The 21,681-nt window shown below is 44.0% G+C and overlaps 1 protein-coding gene across 1 annotated transcript in view; it reads right to left on the reverse strand.

Moving 5' to 3' along the window:
• Positions 1-323: 323 nt before the first annotated feature.
• The window catches only part of ITGA9 (integrin subunit alpha 9), a 308,486-nt gene continuing 287,128 nt past the window's right edge, over positions 324-21,681 (reverse strand). The window contains exons 22-26 of the mRNA XM_027859352.1: positions 21,446-21,554; positions 16,661-16,768; positions 3,052-3,177; positions 506-625; positions 324-452 (exon numbers count right to left, since the gene is read on the reverse strand). Coding sequence (XP_027715153.1) covers positions 324-452; positions 506-625; positions 3,052-3,177; positions 16,661-16,768; positions 21,446-21,554 — 592 coding nt within the window. The remainder of the gene's footprint in view (positions 453-505; positions 626-3,051; positions 3,178-16,660; positions 16,769-21,445; positions 21,555-21,681) is intronic.

A 21,681-nucleotide genomic window follows, 5' to 3' on the forward strand; every position in this document is an offset into this window, starting at 1 on the left:
AACTTCAGGTTGCAGGGCCCTCACAATTTGAGAGGGATCAAGAAAGGCTTCATGCAGGAGATGATACCTGAGATGAATCCTAAAGGAAGCTAGGGTGTCTAAGGGAGCGAGGAGAGTGTGTATACCAGGCAAAGAGAACAATGTAGAACAGGAGATGAAATATCGTATATAGGGAACAGCCAGTAGATTGATTTGGCTGGAACATAGTGAGAAACAGGATGCGCATTCAGCCTGGAAAGGTAGGGCCAAAGGGCCATGATAGTATTGCCACCAGTGTATCTAACCCTGTCGTTGACTTTCTGTGGGCCTTGCCAAGACCAGGGCTATTCAGAGGAGTAATAGGTAAGGCTGGACAGGGACTGTTTAATTTCTCTTTGTTTCCCCAGCACCGAGGACAGAGTCTGTCCCTTAATACATTCTTGTCCATGGCCAGATTGATCTGGAACCCAAACCTAATGGGAAAACGGTTCAGTGAACTTCGAGGGTTTGGAGCTGGATTCCTCACCTTCTTCAATATCTCTGTGTTCAGGAGCACGTAAAGGTCAATGCTGCGGCTCTCCTCTTTGGCCAGCGTGCTCAGGTTGCACTGGATGCTTAGGCATGGGGTGCCAGCTCTGTTACAGTCCTGAGAGGAAAGGAGAGAAAGCTGTCACCTGGGAGCAGGAAGAGAGGGGGGATGCTTGCCTTCATTGGCCTGGGCTTAAGTGGAACCAGGGATTGGGGGATAATGGCCTTGAAGGCAGAAAGAATTGAATCCAAATCCTGCCCATCCCTTGCTAGCTATGTGACCCAGGACAAATCATGTAAATCTCTCTCCACCTCAGTTTCCTCCCCTGAAAAATGAGATTAACAACACTTGTACTACCACGAAAGCAATGGCTTTATCTCCGTAAACATTATAGAAATGTGAACTTTCCTCATCACTCATCCACTCTGATGGGTGTCTCATCGAGGCAGGGGAATGGCCTGTTTCCCCAAATCCCCATCTGGAAAGCACATACTTGGGCAGGTCTGGTTTAGCTGGAAGGCTTGGGGGCCGGTCTTGTTGAATTCAAATAAGGTTCTTGGATATGGGCTCCGTTATCAAAGTCTTAGTCATTAATACTTTGAATCAGAATCCAAAAAGATCACAATAGGCTGGAACAATGGGTTAGATATAATGAGATGAAATTTAACAGGGAGAAATGTCAAGTCCCAGGTTTGGGTCCAAAAAATCAAGTATAGCCTGGCGAGACTTGGCAAAACAGTGTGCAAAAAAATATATATAAAACAAAATGCCTGGGATTAGTTTTTTGTTTTTTTTTTTTGTTTTTTTTTTTTGGTCTGTCCTATGATTTCACCAATGTATCGAACTCTTGGGTCAGGCAACCTAGTCTTTGTGCTGCAACTTAAAGTCTTGGACAGTTGTCCAGGGTCACAGGGTCAGTCTGTGCCAGAGCCAAACCTTGGACTCAGGTCTTCTTGACCCTAAGGTTACTGCCTTGGGGCATCCAACATCTGTGGCATCCACCATGTCACACACCTATACCCTACAAACTTCCTAGGAATCAACCACATGATGTGGCAGCTAAGAGAGAGAACACAACTTCAGCATGGATTTTGAGGGTTCAGAATGGGGACAGAAGATAGGCTTGCTGCCATGTGCCCTGCACACACTGCATATGAATTGCTGTGTTCAGTTTGGGGGCAGCACATTTTGACTGATGTACCAATAGAACCTTTGACTTCACGTCACCCTTCGGACTGATTTGAAGCTTACCTCAAACTCAGCAAAACACAACTTGAGAATCACTCATCTCAGCCAAACTCTTGCTGTACAGATGAAGAAACTGAGGCCAAAGAGGTTAAATTAATCCCCCAAGGTCACAGAGCCAGTTGGGGGGTAGAGGCAAGACTCTCTCGGTCAGTGTTCTACCCGCTGCACCTCAATGTCAGGGAAGAGCATAGGCAACTGGGAGGAGTAGGCTCACTGGCTTTTCCAATCTCAACATTTCATACTTTTTTAAAGGCACGGATTTATATTTATGTATAATTTCTTTCTGCACATTAGTTGTGTGCTCAGAATCTGTCTGCCTCTTTTGTCATCACAACTCCTTGCCAGACAGTTTAAATCCACAAAACCCACTTTTCAACCTACAAAAGTGACAGGGTTAAGAAGTTACGTGTTTTTTGCCCAAGGAAACAAAGTGAACAGCTGGCAAAAACTTTGGATTCCAAGGCATAACTTCTGCAGAGAAATAATATGAATTCTGGGAATGAGAAGAAAGACATGATTTCAGTGGGATTCATGCCTGGAGCCAAGAGCACATTTTCAATCAGCCTTACTTCTGATACCCCATCCAGATAGTTCTTAAGTAGACTGACCTTAGCCAGTAGCGAACAGTTTTAAGATTTTGTAGAATAATGTGAAACTATGGCTTGATCATTTGCACCACGTGAACAAGGGCCTTTTTGCCTGATGGAACTGGGAATGGGGACATTTTAACTTCTCCTGTTACAGAATGGATAAAAGTAGGGAATATACATGACTTTGGAGCTTGGAGTGGATATCAGGGGAAATTTGGGTAGTGTAAAAATAAAAAAGATCAATAAAAATCAATGAAATTTTATGTTTTTAAAAGGGGGTAGTGAGCAATTTCCCATAGGAAGAAGAAATACCAGAAAAAAAAGGAAAAAGTGGCTTTGGGGATTCTTTTCTAGTCAGTCACCAATATTTCTGTCCAATTGTGACTAAGATTGGAACTAAGTTGTAAAAAGCATTCCTTGTTTCTGTCTGGTGTGTTAAAAGGATTATTGGCTCCCTGGAGCCATGAGATTTCCTGAATCTAAATAGAGTGCTTCAATTTAAGGTTCATACTGACAAATGCGATTTATTCATAATCCTTAAATCTTTGTAATTCAATCGCTGCAAAGGCTAATATGGTAATAACACCCAGGCACACACAGTCCTACATCCTCATCCAGAAGATGGGTCTTTTCTCTTTGACATGCTTTCCCCAGGAGGGCCATGGAAGGAATGCCCACTCACACAAGTGAGCCCCACAGCCTTACCAGTCCTTTTCGTCCAGACTTGGTGAAAAATGCAAATATTGTGTGAAAAATGTTTTCCTGTTCTTGAGGGATAATGCATGGGGTTGGATTCTTTTGAAAAGAGCAGTTTCCTTTCTCTTGACCAACCTGAAAAGAAAAGAAAAACAACATGTAAAGACCTTAGGAGAAGATGAGGTTACAAACATTAACCATTCCTTGGGTAGGTGAGGAACCAACCAGCCAAGCTTAGGGGGAGTCAACGGGGGAGAGCCATAGATAGAACACAGCAAGAAGTCAGCAGGAGCCACGTGCTATGTTAACCATTCTTCTCCAATGCTTTGGACTCCAAGGAAGTCCATGTGCTTGTAACCTATGCTGAGCCAGTACACAATTATTCTTGGCAAGAAGGGATGGCCTGGTTGATTAGAATTCACAGATAAACCACATCACCCTCCCCCTTCTCGAAATCTTTCACTGGAAGTTTCAAAAAGATGGTCTGGCCTGAATTTCAGTTCTTTTTCTTTCCCTTTCTTCCAAAATAGCCAAATCATAGTGGAGAAGGCAGCACAGAACCAAAGAGACTGGAAAGCTAGTCCCTGAATAAGCAAGAGGGAGCAGCAATCAGCAATAACATGAGAAAAATTCGAAATGACATTCATTTACTCTTTTTACAATTTGCAAAGCATACTGCCAAAGTCCTGTTGACACTCCAGTCTCCATCCCTGATTGTTTCTGTTTGAAGCAAGCTCTTTTGCCTTTTGTTAATGATTATTGCCTATCATTAAAATGTGCGTTTGAGTTCCCATCCACACATTTAAATCCTAGCACGGAAAATCGGTCCTGACACTTCTTTATGAAAGGACCCTTTTAACTTTGGCCAGTATCTTTTGCATCACATTGCTCTTACGTAAACAATCCTCTTCGTGCCTTTGCCAAGACTACCTCCGTGTTGAAAATGGAACCCTCCTTAGGTCGTCTTCTTGGAGTCTCTCTGTTCAACCCCGGCGCCAACCCCTCAGGAGAAGCCCTGCCTGAGCCCTTCAGCCACTGGCGCCTTTCCCTCCAAGACAACCTTCCATTTATTCAGGGCTGTTTGCACGCTGTCTTCACCATTAGAATGGAAGCCCCAGGAGGGCAGAGCTTCATTTGCTTTTTCTTTGTAATCCCAGCACCCAGCACTGTGCCTGTCACACAGCAGATGCTTAATAAGTGTTTGTTGATGGTAATAACCAGGCGCTCACTCTCTCCTCACACAATTACTGCACACTTGTATGTTGATAGGTTATGTTCTCTTCTCAGCAGAATGTAAACCCTTGGAAGACAGCAACTGACTTCAACTTGTCTTTGCATGCCTAGCGCCTAGCACATAGCCTGGCACAAAGGAGGCACTCCCTCCGTCCATGCTTGTCAACTGCCTGGATCAGAGGAGGGAGGGACAGGGGACCTCGTACTTTACTTTGCACTGTTCCCGCTCAGTCGGGGAAGGAGCCTTTCCCCACTCTGCTAATTGCTTTCATATGCTGCTCTAGAGGAGTGATTCTCACTACAAGTCAGCCAGCACAAAGGCCAGCCAGCTGTGAACTCAGGGTGAAGGGTTGGGAATTCAGAGGTAAGCCCGGCGAGGCAACAGTACGGCCTCCGACGGCATTTCCTATCAGGGAACGCGACAGTCGGTCTCGGTGACCCTGTCCCAGATCTCTGGCCTGTCTCGTAGACCAGGATTGGATCAGAACAATGATAGGGTGGGACACAGAATCCATCCCCAGCCGAATCTGGAGAAGGGATGTGGAAAGTGAGTCTGCGGTGAACAAGGAAAGCCTTGTGTAATTAGACCGGGGCCTGTGGTTACATGGAAATCACTTCAGGAGGGGAAGGGCAGTATTTCATCTCCCTAGTACAGGGTGGTCCATTTTTCACCAGCAAATGTCTCACAGAAGCTAAGAGCAGGAAGCATCCTCCAAGGCCATCTTGATCAAGCCCAGCTTCTGAGGTCCATTCTAACTCCAAGATTCTTGTAATCAGCTGTCTCATCTATCACGGAAGCTCAGAGGGTCTTAGAGGCCATCCTGTCCAAACCACCCATACCTGCCTGGGAAGCCCCTGTTCATCCCGCATTGGCCTACTGACTTCCACTGAGAGGTAATGAAAGCATCACCTACTGAGGCAGGCCATCCCCATTTGAATGGCTCTGCGTCTTGGGAAGCTTATGGAGGCATGTTTGTCAGGGGCAGAGGTTCCAGCTTTAGGAAAGGCCTCTGAAATTCCCTGATTCTGAGATAAATGGGGCCACAGAATGATGGATAGGTCAGTCCGGTATCCTGAGTCTCCACATCAGAGCAGGCAACAGGTCATTGTGTGTTCATTCTTTCTCCAGGACATGATGGAGAGAAATAGATTCTCAGGAAGTGGGAAATAGTTATGTCTTCTTTGGGAGATTTCTAACTGGCTCTGTCCTAATGACAAAAACTAATCTTGCTCAAGAGAGGCCATGAGTGGGAGAGATGGTGGCAACTCTCAAGTTGGCTATATGACCCTATAGGCATCTCAGAGGAATCCACTGGGGGGAGGGAAGAGGAGGAGGAGGAGGAGGAGGAGGAGGAGGAGGAGAAGAAGAAGAAATAACAGCAACAATAAATGATAATACTAATGTAGTATCACTGTCATCTCTATAGTACTTTGAGGTTTATGAAGCATTTTACACATATTATCTCATTTGATCCTCACAACCCTGTGAAATGCACACTATTATTATTATTATTATCCCCATTTTGCAGATGAGGAATTTGTGGTTGAGAGAAATTAAGTGACTTAACCAGTGTCATGCAGCTAGTATTTGAGTCGAGATTTGACCTCAGATCTTTCTAATTGTGAGCCTGGCTCTCCACCCACTATGACACCTACTTGACTCAAAGTCCTTCGGTTATATTTTAGTTTGGGCATTGCCAAGGTCATCTATTATACTAACAACTGGCCACGTTTTGGAGACATTTCACCTTTTCCCGAAGGTAAACAAAGAAAGTCACCCCTCCATGAAGCCTTCTCAGATGCCTCAGAAGGAAGGAATTTCTCCCCCGTCAGATTAGATTGGGATGTGACCTCTAAGCGTTGACCTCGTCATAAGCTCACAGACTCAGTTGAGTCAGAAAGAACCTTGGTAGCCAGCTCCTGACCAGAAAGTGCCACTCGATAACACTGTCTCCAGGGCTTGCCCCAAAGCCAAGCACTCTCATGGGTGAAAATTGTTCAGAAGTAGCCTGACCCAGCCCCACTGTTACTCCCTAGACACCTCCGCGTGTGCCTTCTGCATACCATCCCCCCACAATCCCTAGCAACAAGTCACTCGCCCTTCTCCAGGCAATAAATCAACACTACCAGTTCCTAGAAAGGCCATGTCAATCACATCTCTATGACTCCACTCACCACCTCTAAAAAATATTCCTAGCTACCATTCCTTTACATGCTATTGTCCCTTTTCAGAATGAAGCTCTCTGAGGTCAGGAGCTGTCTTTTTTTTTTGTTTTTATCCCTAGTGCTTGGCCCAGGGCCTGATACTTAATAACTATTTAAGAAATGCTTTTTCATACATTTATTCTTTGTCCCAGCTTCTTTAGAAGTTTAGAACAGTGGGTCCTGCTTATCTTTGAACTCTTAAAAAAACTGCTCTTGCAGAATCTAGTGTGGGTGTCAGAATATGCTCAACTTTTCTCTCAAATTCCCATTCTTTTACTTCAAGCAACCAATTCCTTCTCATTGATCAGAATCACATCCAGAGGGGCAGCTAGGTGATGCAGTAGATAGAGCACCAGCTCTGGAGTCAGGAGGACCTGAGTTCAAATCCGTCCTCTGACACTTGACACTTCCTAGCTGTGTGACCCTGGGCAAGTCACTGAACCCCATTGCCTAGCCAAAAAAAAAAAAGAATCACATCTAGAATATCAGGTCCCCCCATTGTTTCCTTAGCCTTTTAAAGAATAAAAATAAATATTTAAATTTAAATATTTTTTAATTATTTAATTATTAAATTAATTTTATTTAATTATTAAATTAAATTAATTTAATTAATTTTAATCTATTTTTAACTTAATTAATTTTTTAAATTGTTGTTTCAATATTTTTATAATTAATGTAATTAATAATTTAATTTAAATTAATTAAATTTAATTTAAAAATTAAATTAATTAAATTAATTTAAATTAAAATTTTAAAATTAAAAATTAAATATTTAAATTTAAAGAAAAAATGTTTAAATAATATTTTTAAAAATTTTAAAAATTTAAATAAAAAATAAATAAAAAATAAAAATAAAGAATAAAAATTAAAAAAAATTTTAAAATCATTAAGTTAAGTAGAATTTATAAGAGCTATTCTCCATTTGGTAGAGATCCAGCTACACCACGGCCTCTATCACTCCTGCCTCACGCCTCCATGCCAGATTTGTGATTATTTTCCTTAACTCATAATTTATTTCTCCCTTCTGGCTATGTGGTCTACAGCATACTCTGTAGCATACATATAGCATACAAATAAGAATATTTCTTATAGTGTTTCTTCCACTATTCTTTACTCACATGTTCTCTGCCATGTTACCTGCTCCTTTCCTTGGGTTCCTGCATTTATTCACATGAGTATATCTTTTTTATATACAATACTACTCCACCACCTCTTTTATTTATTCTGTTCTTTTTGAATAATGCACATTTTTCCTTGGACCCCACGATCTTCTAACTTTCGTCCCAGGTCTCTTTCCATACCACCATGTTGCCCTCAAGATAAGCTTTCAGGTTTAAAAACTTAGCATTCTGAGCCTACCTTCATTTAAAAATTGGATTACCTGAACCTTTCAACGTGGCTAATTAATTATCAACTGCTCTCCACAACCATTTCTTGTTATTGTTGTTGTTAAGAAGCAAGAGGACCACTGTTGTATGTGGCTTTGCTTGTTGTGAAGGCTACAAAGATCCACAGAACTAGCATCACCAAACAGCTGTATTTCCCAGGAAAGTTGCCCAAGAATCTTATGGACTCTGCCCCCTCCAGCTTGGCTTTAATTAGCTTCTGTTAGCTTCCTTATTTACTGAGTCCAAATGTTTCCCATGACACACACTGCTCATCTCCTCTGAACTTTAATATCTGGAAAAAGTCCATCCCTATTAGAATTTGAGAAAAGGCACAGAACCGGGCTCTGCGGATCTTTACACAAATAATGACGGCTTAATCAAGGACCCATCCACATAGGTGAAAGCAGCTTCCAAAGCAGCTCACAAAGGCTGCCCTCTTAGAGTTATCCAAACTAAAATGATGGACGATTCCAAATCAAGAAATGGAGGCAATGCAGGAAAATACAGGGAGCGCATTGTCACAGGAAGGGGAGTAGAAGGTAGATAAGGAATTCCCTGACAAGTTAGACCTAGGCCGATTCAACAAAGACTTATTAAGTACCTAACATTGTATTATTTTGATAATACTTATTTTGGATATTTTTAAACTCATTGTGTAATCTTCTCCTATATAATATAAGCTCCTTGAGGACAAGAATTACTTCACTGTTTTTATTTATTTTATTCTGAACTTAAGAAATTATTAGCATTTTCATAACATAGTAGAATAGAAAAAGATGAACTGCAAATCTATTATATACAACTTGCAATTCCTTCTAAATATATAATAAAGTCGACATGTAACTTTCTTTTTCCCCCTTTTTTCTCTCCTCCCACCCCCCCTTGCTCTAGAGATGCTACCATTAGACACAGATATGTATGTGTATATATGTATATGTCCACATATGTGTATATATGTATGTGTATATGTCAAAACTATTCTATACATACGTCTATTTATCAGTTCTTTCTCTGGATGCAGATAGCGTCTTCCTTCATAGGTCCTTTGTACTTAATTTGGGTATTTATAACAGTCAAAATGACTTAGCCCTCAAAGTTGTTCTTAAAACAATATTGTTTTTAATGTTTGGCACATATTAGGCACTTATTAAATGCATGTGTGAGACTTTGTACTAGATATTGGGGGAGACACAGAGTTTAAAGCAGACGTTACCCCTGACTTCTTGAAGTCAGCTGAGGAAGGAGACATGACACATCCTCCCACATGTACACACCCATAACTACAATTCAAAATAATATGTGAAAGATACATAAGAAAGGCACAAACAAATTGCTTTGGTACCAAAGCATATACCAAGCAAATACCAAGGACAGAATGATCACAGTTGGCTCAGGTAGCCTAGGTCCTTTGATTTCACAGGTTCCAAATGCCCCAAGTCCATGATGTCATGGTCCTAAAACCACTCTTCCCTGACATTTTCTCATTCTGTCCCTCATCTCCAACCCACCTCCCACATGTTGACAAGCGTGAAATGCTAGGATAAAGCCTTCCTCGGGTAGAAATCTTTCATTATTCCTGAGTCCAGCAAATCCTAGCACGATGTCTGCAGAGGTAACCAATCCCTCATCACATCAGCTCCTTACAGCCTGACTTCCGTCTCTACCACTCTACTGAAACCAGTGCCATCTCATTTACTATGTCCAATGGCCCTTTTTGCAGTCTTCATCCTCCTTGAACTGTCTGAATCATGTGACACGGTTGACCAGCCTCCTCATTCTTGACATTCTTCCTTTGCTCCCTCTCTTTTAGTTTTTCTCCTATCTAACTTGGTCCATCTCATCTTCCTCAATATGGACTATGCCTCATATTCGAGTCCTCAGCTGTCTTCTCTTCCATCCTTCTACTCTCCCTGGGCAATCTCATCCACTCTGGCAGCTGTGAGTATTGCCTCGACATAGATCACCCCCAATTTAAATATCCAACCCTTCTCTTTTCATTGCAGTGCTTTTGTGATTTTTCTAGTATATCAAACTCAATATATCAAAAAGCTAATTCGTCGTCTTCCCCTCCCCAACCCCCAAACATGGCCCTCCTCCAAGTGCCTCTAATCTCGTTGACGGTACAACCATCCTTCCAGTCACTCAAGCTCAAACTTTAGAGTCAACTTCTCTCTCCCAACACCCACCAAATCAATTCAGTTACCCAATCCAGTGGGCTCTCTTCCATAATATCTCTCATATCCATCCCTTTCTTTCTATCCCACGGCCACTCTCCCAGGTAAAGCCCACATCACCTCTCACATATACTCATAATCACCTCCTAGCTGGTCTCCTTGTCTTCACTCTCTCCCACTCCCAAGCCATCCTGACAAATAATCCCCATAAACCACCGGCCTGAGCAAGTTACTCCCTTTCCCAATAAACCCTGAATGGTTCCCTACTGGACAAAGGATAAAATACAAACTTCTTAGGCGGGCACTTGAGGTTCTTCTCAGTCTAGCTCCCAATTGTCTTCCAGCCTGATTTCCACATTACTTTTCTTGTGTGCTCTAGGTTTTGGCCAAAGTAGACTCTCATTTCTTGCTGTTTTTCACTCTTGTATCCATGCTGGCATGTCCCAGGAGTGGAAGGCACACCTTTGCTTTTGAAGTCATCCTCATGCTTTGAGGATCACCCTAGGGGCCCACTCCTCCGTGATATGCTTCCTGGTCTCTCTAGTTAAATACCATCTGCCCTTCCTCAAATCTTCTTAGAGTCCTCTGTTACACGCTTTTCTTTTGCTCCATCATATTCTTAACGTCCATGCCATATCCTTCCCATCAGTAGAGCAAAGGCTTGCACCATTTTTCCATTTTGTATCCCATAAGCTTCATGGAATGTCAATCAACAAGCATTTATTAAACTCCTACTATATACCAGGCACTGTGCTAGGCACTGGGGATTAGACAAAAGAAAGGCAAAAACAAGCCTGTGCCCTCAAGAAGCTGATATTCTAAGGAAGTGACAACATGTGAATAAGTAGGTACATAAAAGCTAAAGCAGTACACAAAGTAGATGAAAGGTAAACTCAGAGTGAAGGCAGTGGAGAAAGAGGGGCCGGGAAGGCAATCCTGCAGAAGGTGGAATTGCAGCTGGAGCCTTGGGAGAAGCCAAAAGGAGAACATGAGGAGGGAGAACACCCCAGAAACTGGGGCCGGCCACTCAAAAGGTGCAGAGACCTATGCACAGCCCAGCACATGGGTCAGTGTGGCTGAATCAGAGCATGTGGAGGGGACAAAGGTGCCCTAAGACTGGAAAGCACAATGCTTTTGCACACAGTAGGTGCTGAATGAATGCCGGATTGAATTAAATCACACAGAGTAAGTCCAGCATATAGAGAGGGGACTGGGAGGAGAAGAGTTCACAGGCACAAGACTTTTTTTTTGTCCAATTAACCTTATCAGCCATAAATTTGTTTTGTAATATGACCTTACCTACTGATACAGTAAAGATAAGTCCGCAATGGTAAAAACAAAACAGATGACAAACGTTTCCTCTCCAGATGCTAGCAGGCAGGGGAACCGGCAGCACGTCCCACATGTCCATCCATATGTATACCCACGCCAGGGGCTGCGTGGGCACCACATTCAAAGGCCGCAATGGAGCAGGAGGTGAAAGGCAGGTCGGCTGCTTAAGGGGGCACCAGTTTTCAATGATCCCAAACTGCTCCTTCCAACAAGAAGCCATTTTTAACACCATTATTCATTGTGCCAGTGATACAGCTGTGAGTTACAGCCAACCAGAATCTTGGAAGATTGCACATTCCAAGTAACTCAAAGGTTAGCTAACAGAAAGATACCCAGATTTTGTCAGGGTAGAAAACCGCCATGTGTGATCTCCTTCCACCGAGGCTGAGAGCAACCCAGCTATCACTCAGACACACACACACATGCACACACATGCACACACACGCACACACACTCACACACATAAAATGTATATCTTCATGCAAACTTATGATGACACTGATGTAGGGAGCTCCCAGTGAAGAAGACTCCTCTTCCAATTCAGACCAACACTTTCTCTGCAACTTATAATCTTAAAGCGTTTCCTGGGGGCACCATAGTACCAGGGTATGTCAGGACTTGAACCCACGACCTCCTTACTCCAAGGCCAGCTTTCTCTCCACTGTGCCCCAGTACCTTCCTTTGCCTCCCTTTGAATAATAATGCCTGCTATTCCTCTACTGATTTAAGGTTGACAAAGCACTTTACAAGCATCTCATTTGACCCTTACAACAACTATAAGAGGTAGATACAATACCTCCCGCAGGTATTATTTTCTCCATTTTATGAATGAGGAAACTGAGGCTCAGAGACATACAACAACTTGCCCTTGAACACACAGCCAGTGAGGGTCGGAGACGGGATTTGAACCCAGCTCTCTCCTGATATCAAGTCCACAGCCCTACCCACCACTGCTTCCCTGTAAATAAACAGGGTGTCTGTGAATTCTGGAGACACAACAGCAGCGTGATCAATAAAAACAGACATGATGTACATCTGTTTCCACTCCCACAGCTCCCTGAATACAGCAGGACAAGCTGGGGAGGAGGGCGCTGGGAAAAGGGTGGTGATGCCGGGCCATCTGAGCAGGAGGAGGAGATAACACAGAAGGCAAGGTGAAAGAGAAAAAAGCAGAGCTCCGGGGATCGACTGAGCGAGACAACCACCAGATCTGCTGACCCACACTGCAAATCCTAATGAGCACCCCCCAAAAAAGAAAAGAAAAAGAAAACGAAAACAGAAAGGACCCTAGAAGTCTCCTCAGCTTTTATTTTCCTGCTTTAAAATCTGGGGAAAACCAACAACAACAACCTGGAAACACGTCCATTCACCCCTTACAAGGAATCCAAGGTCCCAACTGACAATGGACGCAAAGGAAAGTGAAAGGGGATGGGGGACATTCCAAATGAAAGTATAATTTACACAATCTATGGGTCATAGAAGACCCCACCTCTACTTTAAAATGAGGTCCTTTCACATTCATTCCACTGCCTGGCAAAATGTGCATCTAGAAACCACAGCTAAGGGGTGTTTCCCCCCACTTTTTCTTCCTATTAGTTGCTTTGCCTCTTGGATATATTGGGGGCTTGGGGAGGGGGAGGGTAGGACAGGATGCTGGAAGAGTTACTGAGGAGTCCGTCACTGAGCTATCCCATAAAACGTGACTGGTTTATACTCCATCGACCAGACGCCATCGGGATGTGGTCCATTCCATGAACCTCCTACGCGACCTTTGCAAGTGTGAAATTGATTCAGAGGGGTTGATGTTTCCGGAAAGGAGTTACATATATATTCAGGCTACTTAAAGTATACAAAAGGAATTCCAGATGAAGCCAAATTTTGTTTAGAGGAGAAACAAATGGCATAAAAATATAATCTGAGCACTTCCTGTCCATGCCAAAAATGTTTAACATCCGCAGATAACAAAACGCTTTGGAGCCCAGCAGTTTGTTGATTTTGGCAATAAATTAATTAGGCGTGCATCAACAGAGAGGAATAAAAACAGCACCCCTTTCACACAGCTTGTGGAAAACTCTCATCGCTATGATGAGAGCAATCCTTTGAGAAGGAAAAAAAGGGCTTGGGACTAGATCAGAATTTCCAATTACGAGTTCTAGCTCAGACGTTCTCGGGGCTACAGCTGCTCATTACCCACACCTAGTCCTTTATTCCTTCTTGCTCCAGGTTTCATTCATTTACCAGGATAGCCAAGTTTGGTGGAAACCAACCCCTTTGCAGTCAGAGAGCCTAGCTGCACAGAACATGGGAACTTCAGTAGAAACAAATAATGGAAGTTCCCTGTGGCAGGGGAATTCAACTTTCATTTTTCTATAGGGGGACTAACTATTAGAGAGAAGGACGGAGAAAGATACAGCAATACTCAGGTCATTGTTTAGCAATGGGAAACTAACAATGGGGCGTCAAAATGGCTTGGGCTCTCTGCCATCTCACAGTCTCTGCCCGTTCAGATTCTTAAGAGGGTGTGTAACTGGAACTGAGATCTGCAGAAGGAGAGTGAAGACTGAATTCCCTTCGTCCCCTGCTGCCTGTGGCCCAAGGCATTTCCTACAGTAAATCTCCATCGATTTGAGTCGCTCTTAATTCACGATGTTCCTACTACTTGACAAGCTTTCAGTGTCGATGTAAAAGGGTGACTGGTCACACCTCCTTTGTGCTTTGTGCATGTGCAGGTGTAGGGAAAAGCACACTTTGAAGCAGGAAGACCTGACCTCCAATCCCATCTCGGATACCTCCCAGTAGGGTTACCAGGGAGCAGCAGGGGACAAATCACTTCATTTCTCTGTATTTGTAAAATGAGGGGACTCAATTTCTTCTTCACACCCTTCTAGCTGTTGATGTATGGTCCCACGTTCTTAACTGGGAATGAGGGGGTGGGTGCCGGTAAGTGGCTTTTGATATTGATACAGAGAGAAAGCAAGGCAGAGAACAGATTTGTAGCCAAGATTTCAAGGGCAGTAGAATCAAAATTCCCCCCATATCCCAAAATGGGGACTTGAGCTATAAGAAAGATTCTTGTTGGGTTTGATTTTTATTAAGAATTCTTGGAAACTCATGAAATGCCCATCAATTGGGGAATGGCTGAACGAGGCGTGGTATATGAATGTAACGGAATACTGCTGTGCTATAAGAAATGATGAGTCTGCCTGATCATCATTTCTTATAGCACAACAGTATTCCGTTACATTCATATACCACACCTGAAACGTCACCCAGAAATGGGTCCTACGAGAACATTTTCAGACTTCCAGGAAGAGGAGAGAGGGGGCTGTTTGTGCCAATGGGTACCTAACACGGATAGCTCAGTCCGGTTCTTAGAGAGATGTGGGGGCATGGAAGAACATGTATGCACTACAGTTTGACAAGATCCGTGCTATGACACGCTCAATAGATATCCCATCCTGCTTGGACTATATCTGGCTAAGGCTCTGTGGGCTTCCTGCCCTAAACCATCCCCCTTGTCACCAGAGAACAGTGACCATGCACTGGGTCCAGGGGCACAGTCAGGGCCACCTTTCAGAGCTGCTGCCCATCACAGAAAATGGGTGGTCTTCCATTTCACTTACATAAACAGAGTAATGACATCACGGCCTTGTGGTTCAGGAAACAGACTTTATGGAGGGGTTTTCCTAGCTCAGTTACTTCCTTAGCCTTGAGTTATTATTTTTCTGTGACATCACCAAGAGCTACAAATGCATCCTACTCACAAACTCATCATCTGGACATACTTCCAGCCTCCTGGCTTCTCTACTAGGCCAGGCCATTAATCATATGTCTTTCCATTCTGTTCTCTGCAATCATTTAGATCTGATTCGATTTAATTCAAGTTAACAAATGTTTATTAAGTGCCTACAAAGCCCAGAAAGATAGCAGAGTGTCTAAAGAGGCAGTTTCAAAGGAACCCAGGAAAACCTGGGTTCTAGTCCTGCCTCTGACCTTTCTGGCTGGGTCACCCTGGGCAAATCTCTTCATCTGTCAAGGCCCTAGGTAACTCTTTAAGATGACAGCTAGGTCTCAATTAGTGTAAACAGCAAATCTCCTGAAGTGATCCCCCACATTTGAATTCACATTGTTCCAAGTTATAATTATGTACAATATGGTCGTTGGTTTCAACTCAATCGAAAAACGTAGTGTGGATTTGAAGAATGCTACCACTTTGGGGAATTTGTTATTCACACTAATTGGGACCTAGCTGAGTAATTTGCAGAAAAGGTAACAACTATCTGTATTAGTAGAGGGAATTTCTCTACATGGAAATTCCTTGCATGATGAAATCCCAGCTCCATTCTCTCTCCTTCTCCCCATATAATAAGATTCCATAGGTGTGTGGATGGAACGAGCCAGTGGGCTCAGGCACACCCTAATATCATCCTAAAAAGTAACTTTGCATTTTAACTTCATTATGTTATGCCCCTAAGGTAAGACACATGGCCCTAATGAAGCTAACTGGCCATCCATTTTTAAAAATGGGTCAAGACTGACTTCTGTCAAATGCTGATATAACAGCTAAAGCATCACTAAAAAGTTAGCATCTCCCTGGTTCCATAGGCAGCCCCAGATACAATGAGGAACAGCCAGATCCTGTCCTGGGGACGTCAGACTCCGTCACCTTGCCACGGGGCTCTGTATACATCCTCTGCCTACAGAATGACTGGATTGTGCTGTGCCCGACCTCAAGCTCTACCTCAGGACTGATTTAAGCCAAGGTTATATACACCATCAGAGAATGTGAGAAAGAGGGGCCCAGAGGATTCCAGTCCTGGACATCTCTGCTTGAGATTTGCAAGGTCAAATGGTCAGCTCAGAAAATCCCTGTACCCATGAAAGTGGGCATGTGCTCTACACCTGAGAGTCTTCAAGGTTACCTAGAGCTCTGAGAGGTCGGGTCACCTGTCCAGGGTCACACAGCCAACATGGGTCAGAGGGGGACTTGTCTTCCTGGCTTGAAGGGCATCTCTCTAGCCACTGCACAACACTATCTCTCTCTACCTTACAGACCTGCCTATTAAATGTTTGCTGAATTGAACTGAATCAAACTGAATTGAATTCATTCAATGAAATAAAGTGAATTCATTTAAATTGAAGTGAATTACATGGGATTAATTGGCCTTTTGTTGCCTAGGGCCTTGGGGAGAGGGAGGGATGGAAATACGAAGGAAACGTGAAAGAAAATATCGATTACAGTCTCAGGTCTACTCAGCACAAGGGGGCAGGAGCCCCGAAACTCACCATCACCTCCTGGATGAGAAACATCTCGACATCTCCTGCAGAAAGCCGGTCGGGGATCCAGAAGCTGACCGATGAGCCAGGGAGCATGCTTGGTCCAGTGTTATAAACCTGGGAACATTCCATACATACACTCATGTTACCCAGTGAAAGTATCACTCACAAGCATACGGCTATGTTGCTTTGGTCTAATCGATGATTTATCAGTTTCAGGAACCTCCCTTGAACTTGCCATTCCAGAGAGCTTCCCAGACACTTACAAGGGAGGTAAGTGACTTACCCAGGGTCACATAGCTCATATGGGTCATCAGCAGGACTTGAACCCAAGTCCTCCTGACTGCAAGACTGGCCCTCCATCCACTGCCCCACCCTGCTTCTCTATATCAAGTACAATAAGAATAAGCTTCCCGTTAGACTCGCCGTGTCTCCACGGCTGCTATGAAGTCACTCAGAGAAAGTCATGCCTTAAGAGGGTGGAACATAGATGCAAAGGTAAGTTCAATATAACAAAAAACCTAACACTACAAAATAATATATCCCCCCCCCTTTTAAGGGTTCTCTCTCTTCTTCTTCCTGCTAAACATTATAAACTATTTTATTTGCTTGATATTCCAGAAAATCTAAATGGCAAAAAACTGATTTGGGGATCAAAAAGAACATTTGAAGCAGTCTGGTTCAAGCCACTCATTTTACATGTGAGGAAACTGAGGTAGGGAACTCATCTCTCTGATCCTCAGACTTGCACTTTTCCACTCCATAAGGCTGTATTTTAAAATATTAATGAAGCCGATGGTTTGCTGATGGTTTTGTCATTTATATCACAGTCGTTTGCAGATAAAGTACCTCCTCTCTCATCTGCCCAATGAGCCTTGTGACATCACCAACAAAAAAAAAGTTAAAGCAAGCTAATTGGCAGCCCCCGGGTTGGACAGGATGGGTGAGGTCCTGCTGCCATAATCCTCCCCAATCCTTGGAAAGAAGGGAAGTGTGTTTCCTCATCTCTTCTCTAGATCCAAGATGATATCGCAAGCTACCCTAATTTATTCCCTTTGCAAGATGTAACTAACCACACATTAACATCTCGCCCTTGGAATCCTCTCCTACTTCTCCTCTTTAACCACCCTGCCAATATGTCCCCAGATGCCTGATCATTTTTCTGAAAAACAACGAAGGCGAAAATAGAAGTAGGCAGAGAAGTAAGCTAGGCAACGCACTGGCCTTGGAGTACGGCTGGGTTTGGACCACAAAGAGAAGAGAGAAAAGCTCAACAGTGCAAACCTCAGAACGTGAGCCAAAAAGCAAAGGAAGGTAAGAAACATTGGCTTTGGCAAGGGCAAGGAATGAGGGAGGGACAGTTAGCAGGCAGTTCATTTGAAAAAGCTTTGTGGGTTTTAATAGACTGCAAATTCAATTCGAGGTTAACAGTGTGATATGGAAGCCAAGAAGGATAATGCAATTGTTGGACTATGTTAAGACAGGCCAAGCTTCCAGGAATGGGGAGGTGAGAGACCCACCATACACAGCCATAGTCAGACCACCCCGGAGCACCGAGCTCAGCGCCGGATGGCACCATGGTTTGAAAAGAACACTGAGAGTGTCAAGAGAGGACAACCAGGATGACGGAAGTCCATGCCAGACGAGGATCTCTGGAGGGACGGGAGAAAAGACAACTCAATGGGGACGTGAGAGACGTCTTAGTATCGTCAGGGCTGATACACGGAAGAGGGTCTTGTGTGATTGCAGGAGGCAAAATTACCATCAGAAACCAAAGGATCCTAGACCGAGAGTTGGACGGGGCCTCAAAGTCCAACTCCTCCCATTTTTCTTGAACAGGTGAGAAGACTGAAGCAGAGAGACCTTGATAGGAGGACATATTCCTAATGAAAACAGCTGCCCCAAAGAGGAGTGGGCTGCCTGTGGAACCAGTGAGCTCCCCCTCATTAGAACCACAGACTTAGAACTGAAAGGGACCTCATAGGACAGTGAGTTTTACAGATATTTATAATTATCTATTTCATATTTATAGATTTTTTTATGGATAAAAAAACTGAGGCACAGAGAGCAAAGACTGAATGGATGACCCCTTAACTGTTATAACCTGGAAAGGGAGCTGGAGAAGGAAATGGCAAACCATTCCACTATCTTTGCCAAGAAAACCCCAAATGGAGTCACGGAGAGTAGGGCATGACTGAGATGGCTGAACAACACCAACAACGGTGGAAAGAGCTCTTGAGTCAAAGGCCTGGGGTTCGAATTCTACCTCTGACCTTCCCTACGTGGTGTTGGACAAGGCCCTTAACCTAAGTCCTCTGTAAAATAAGGTGACTGGACTCAGCAGCAGCAGATGAGACTCTTCCGGGTCAGAATCTATGCCCCCAGGAGCCTTTATACATCTGCCTACCCCCTTCAGTACACCAAACAAACGTTAATTAAGCACCAGTTATAATAAGCACCAATTAAGCCAGGCACTGAGCTTACTTATATTCCAATAGGAAGAAGCAATATTTACCCAGATGAGTAAATACAATATACACATATGAGTATGTGTGCGTATGTGTGTGTGCATGTATGTGTACATGTATACGCATATATGTGTGTATACATATTAGACACACCCATATATATGTGCACGTAAATATGTGAATACTCACATTTCACGGGGGAAGGAGGGAGAAGGCAAAAACTGAGACTGTTAGGAAAGGTCTCAAGTAGGAGACGGCCCAGCCCCTGCATCGTACTTTGAGGGAGTTAGGGATTCCAAAATACACCACCCGTTTCCATTTCTACCAGAGAAAGGTTGATGATGACATTGGAAAGAAAGTCTCTTCTTAGAGGGCAATTTACACACACACACACACACACACACACTATTTATACATTTATGTGTTTATGTTCTTTATTTATATGGTAAAGCTTTTTGCAGTATGACTATGGGAGGCATCCCAAGTTATAAATATAATGACTGTCATGGCACTTCTGGTCTTTATCTGTTTCCCAACCAATAATAAAAGTCAACGGAAAAAACTATATCTTTGCAACTAATTTTCTCTTTTTCAATCCCAGGAACTGGTGGTCTGGGCCTTGTTCACAGTCGTCACTCATGAACCTCCAGCTCTTACTCTGACAGCGCTCCACCCTCCCTGCCTGTAAATCAAGGGCAGGGCATGACAGTCTCTGAGATGGAGTCTCCCCTCCCCAAGATGGAGCCATGGGGTTACCCATTAGCCTGGAGGTAGCACAGGGCCTCGGGAACACAGGCCAAAGGAGCCCAGTTGTTTATAAGAGGCAACAAACGTTTGTCTTACACCCTCTGCCCATCCCCCAGGTTATTTCCTTCCCCTGCCTTCCCAGGCCCTCTCACAGCCCTTTCTTTGTCTTTCTCTTCCATTCCCTAACTCCCACCTGGAGGCCAAAGGAAGAGGAATAATGTCCGTGGGATTGGCTCGAGCAGCACAGAGACACGTTCTAGCTGGGTCCATGCAACGGCCTATCCACAAACCATTTTATCCATGAAGAGAAGGCAAAAGAAGGCCAGGCCCCCAGGAAGGGAGTTGAGAATGTGGAACTCATGGGATAACACTGAGGTCTCACCTCGCTCAACCTCCTCATTTCACAGAAGCTGAAAGTGAGGGCTAGAAAAGTGAGGGGCTTGGCCACCATCACAAAGCTAACAGAGGAAAGCCAGGATTGGAACTCAGGTCCTCTGACTATAAACCCAGCACTCTTCTGCCTGTAAATACAATATTATAAATGAAATAGTACTGCTGTTTCATGGGAAACAGTGTGACAGAGAGTCTGAAAGACCTGAATTTGACTCCTACCTCAGACACTTACTAGCGGGGTAACCCTAGACAAGTCACTGTCAGCCTCAGTTTCCTCACCTGCAAAATGGGAATCACAATAGCACCTAATACACAGGGTTATCATAAGGACCAAATGAGTTAATATATGTAAAATGCTTTGTAATCCTTAATTTGATATGGAAATGTTAGTAATTTTTAAGGGGTAGGAATAGAGAGTGAACCTGTGATCTCATTGGCATGGGGAAATCCCAAGTGAAAAATCTCCATTTCCTGGTGCAGGTTAGCACCCTTGTGTACTTTACAGCTTTAGAAAGCATGGTGCCTAATACACAGTAAACACTTAATCAATGCCTGACGGTTTAGAGAGCTTTGAGGGGTTGGTGACTTGTCCAGGGCCACACAGCCGGGACATGTTGGAATCAGGACTTGTGTCCAGGCCAACCCGGCTGTGGGGCCGGCTCTCTATCCACCAGGCCACGCTACCTCGCTAGCTCCTGGTACTATTGTCATTAATATCACCGGTATGAATCTTATCAGAAGGAGGGGAAGCAATGGACAGAGCTGAAATAACACTGCTGAGTTGGAAGGAACCAGCAGCCTTCACTCTCCAGCTCTCCCACCAGGCGGGGAGGAAAGCCCACGGCCAACAGAAGAGCAGATGGGGAAAGAAAAGGCTGACTGGGTCACGGGCTCATAGCTCTATGACGAGAAGGACCTCAGAGGTCATGGCTGGACCCTGAGGAAGCTGAGACCCACGGTCACACGGGTAGACAGTGGCGGAGGCAGAGCTTGAAGGCATAGGCAGTGACCTTTCCACTGCACCACCATCTAGCGATCATGAAAGAGCCCTGTGTGAAATGGAAATGCAACAGCCAGTGGATACTCAGGGAAGAGAACGGGGCTTGACCACATCAGCCAAGTAAATTCTAATTAGTTTTACTAAGCAGACAATGCCAGTGGGCTCCTGGGAACTCGGGGCTCTTACCTGCAGGGTGATGTTGAGAGGCTGATACTGGCACTCCCAGTCCTCCAGGTGGATGAAGTTGGACGTCTCAATGGATTCACCATACATGAAGGAGGTGGGGGACACGATTCTGTAGGAACAATGAGACAAGCCCGTCATCTTGGCTTTGAGTTTAGGGTTCCAGGTCACCAGCATTCATAGAACACTGAGCAGTATAGCATCCCAGAACCTGGGTTCAAATCTCAGTTCACCTGCCC

This window comes from Vombatus ursinus, unplaced genomic scaffold (genome assembly GCF_900497805.2).
Source record: "Vombatus ursinus unplaced genomic scaffold, bare-nosed wombat genome assembly UNPS02014166.1, whole genome shotgun sequence".
In the NCBI taxonomy this organism is placed as follows: Eukaryota; Metazoa; Chordata; class Mammalia; order Diprotodontia; family Vombatidae; genus Vombatus; species Vombatus ursinus.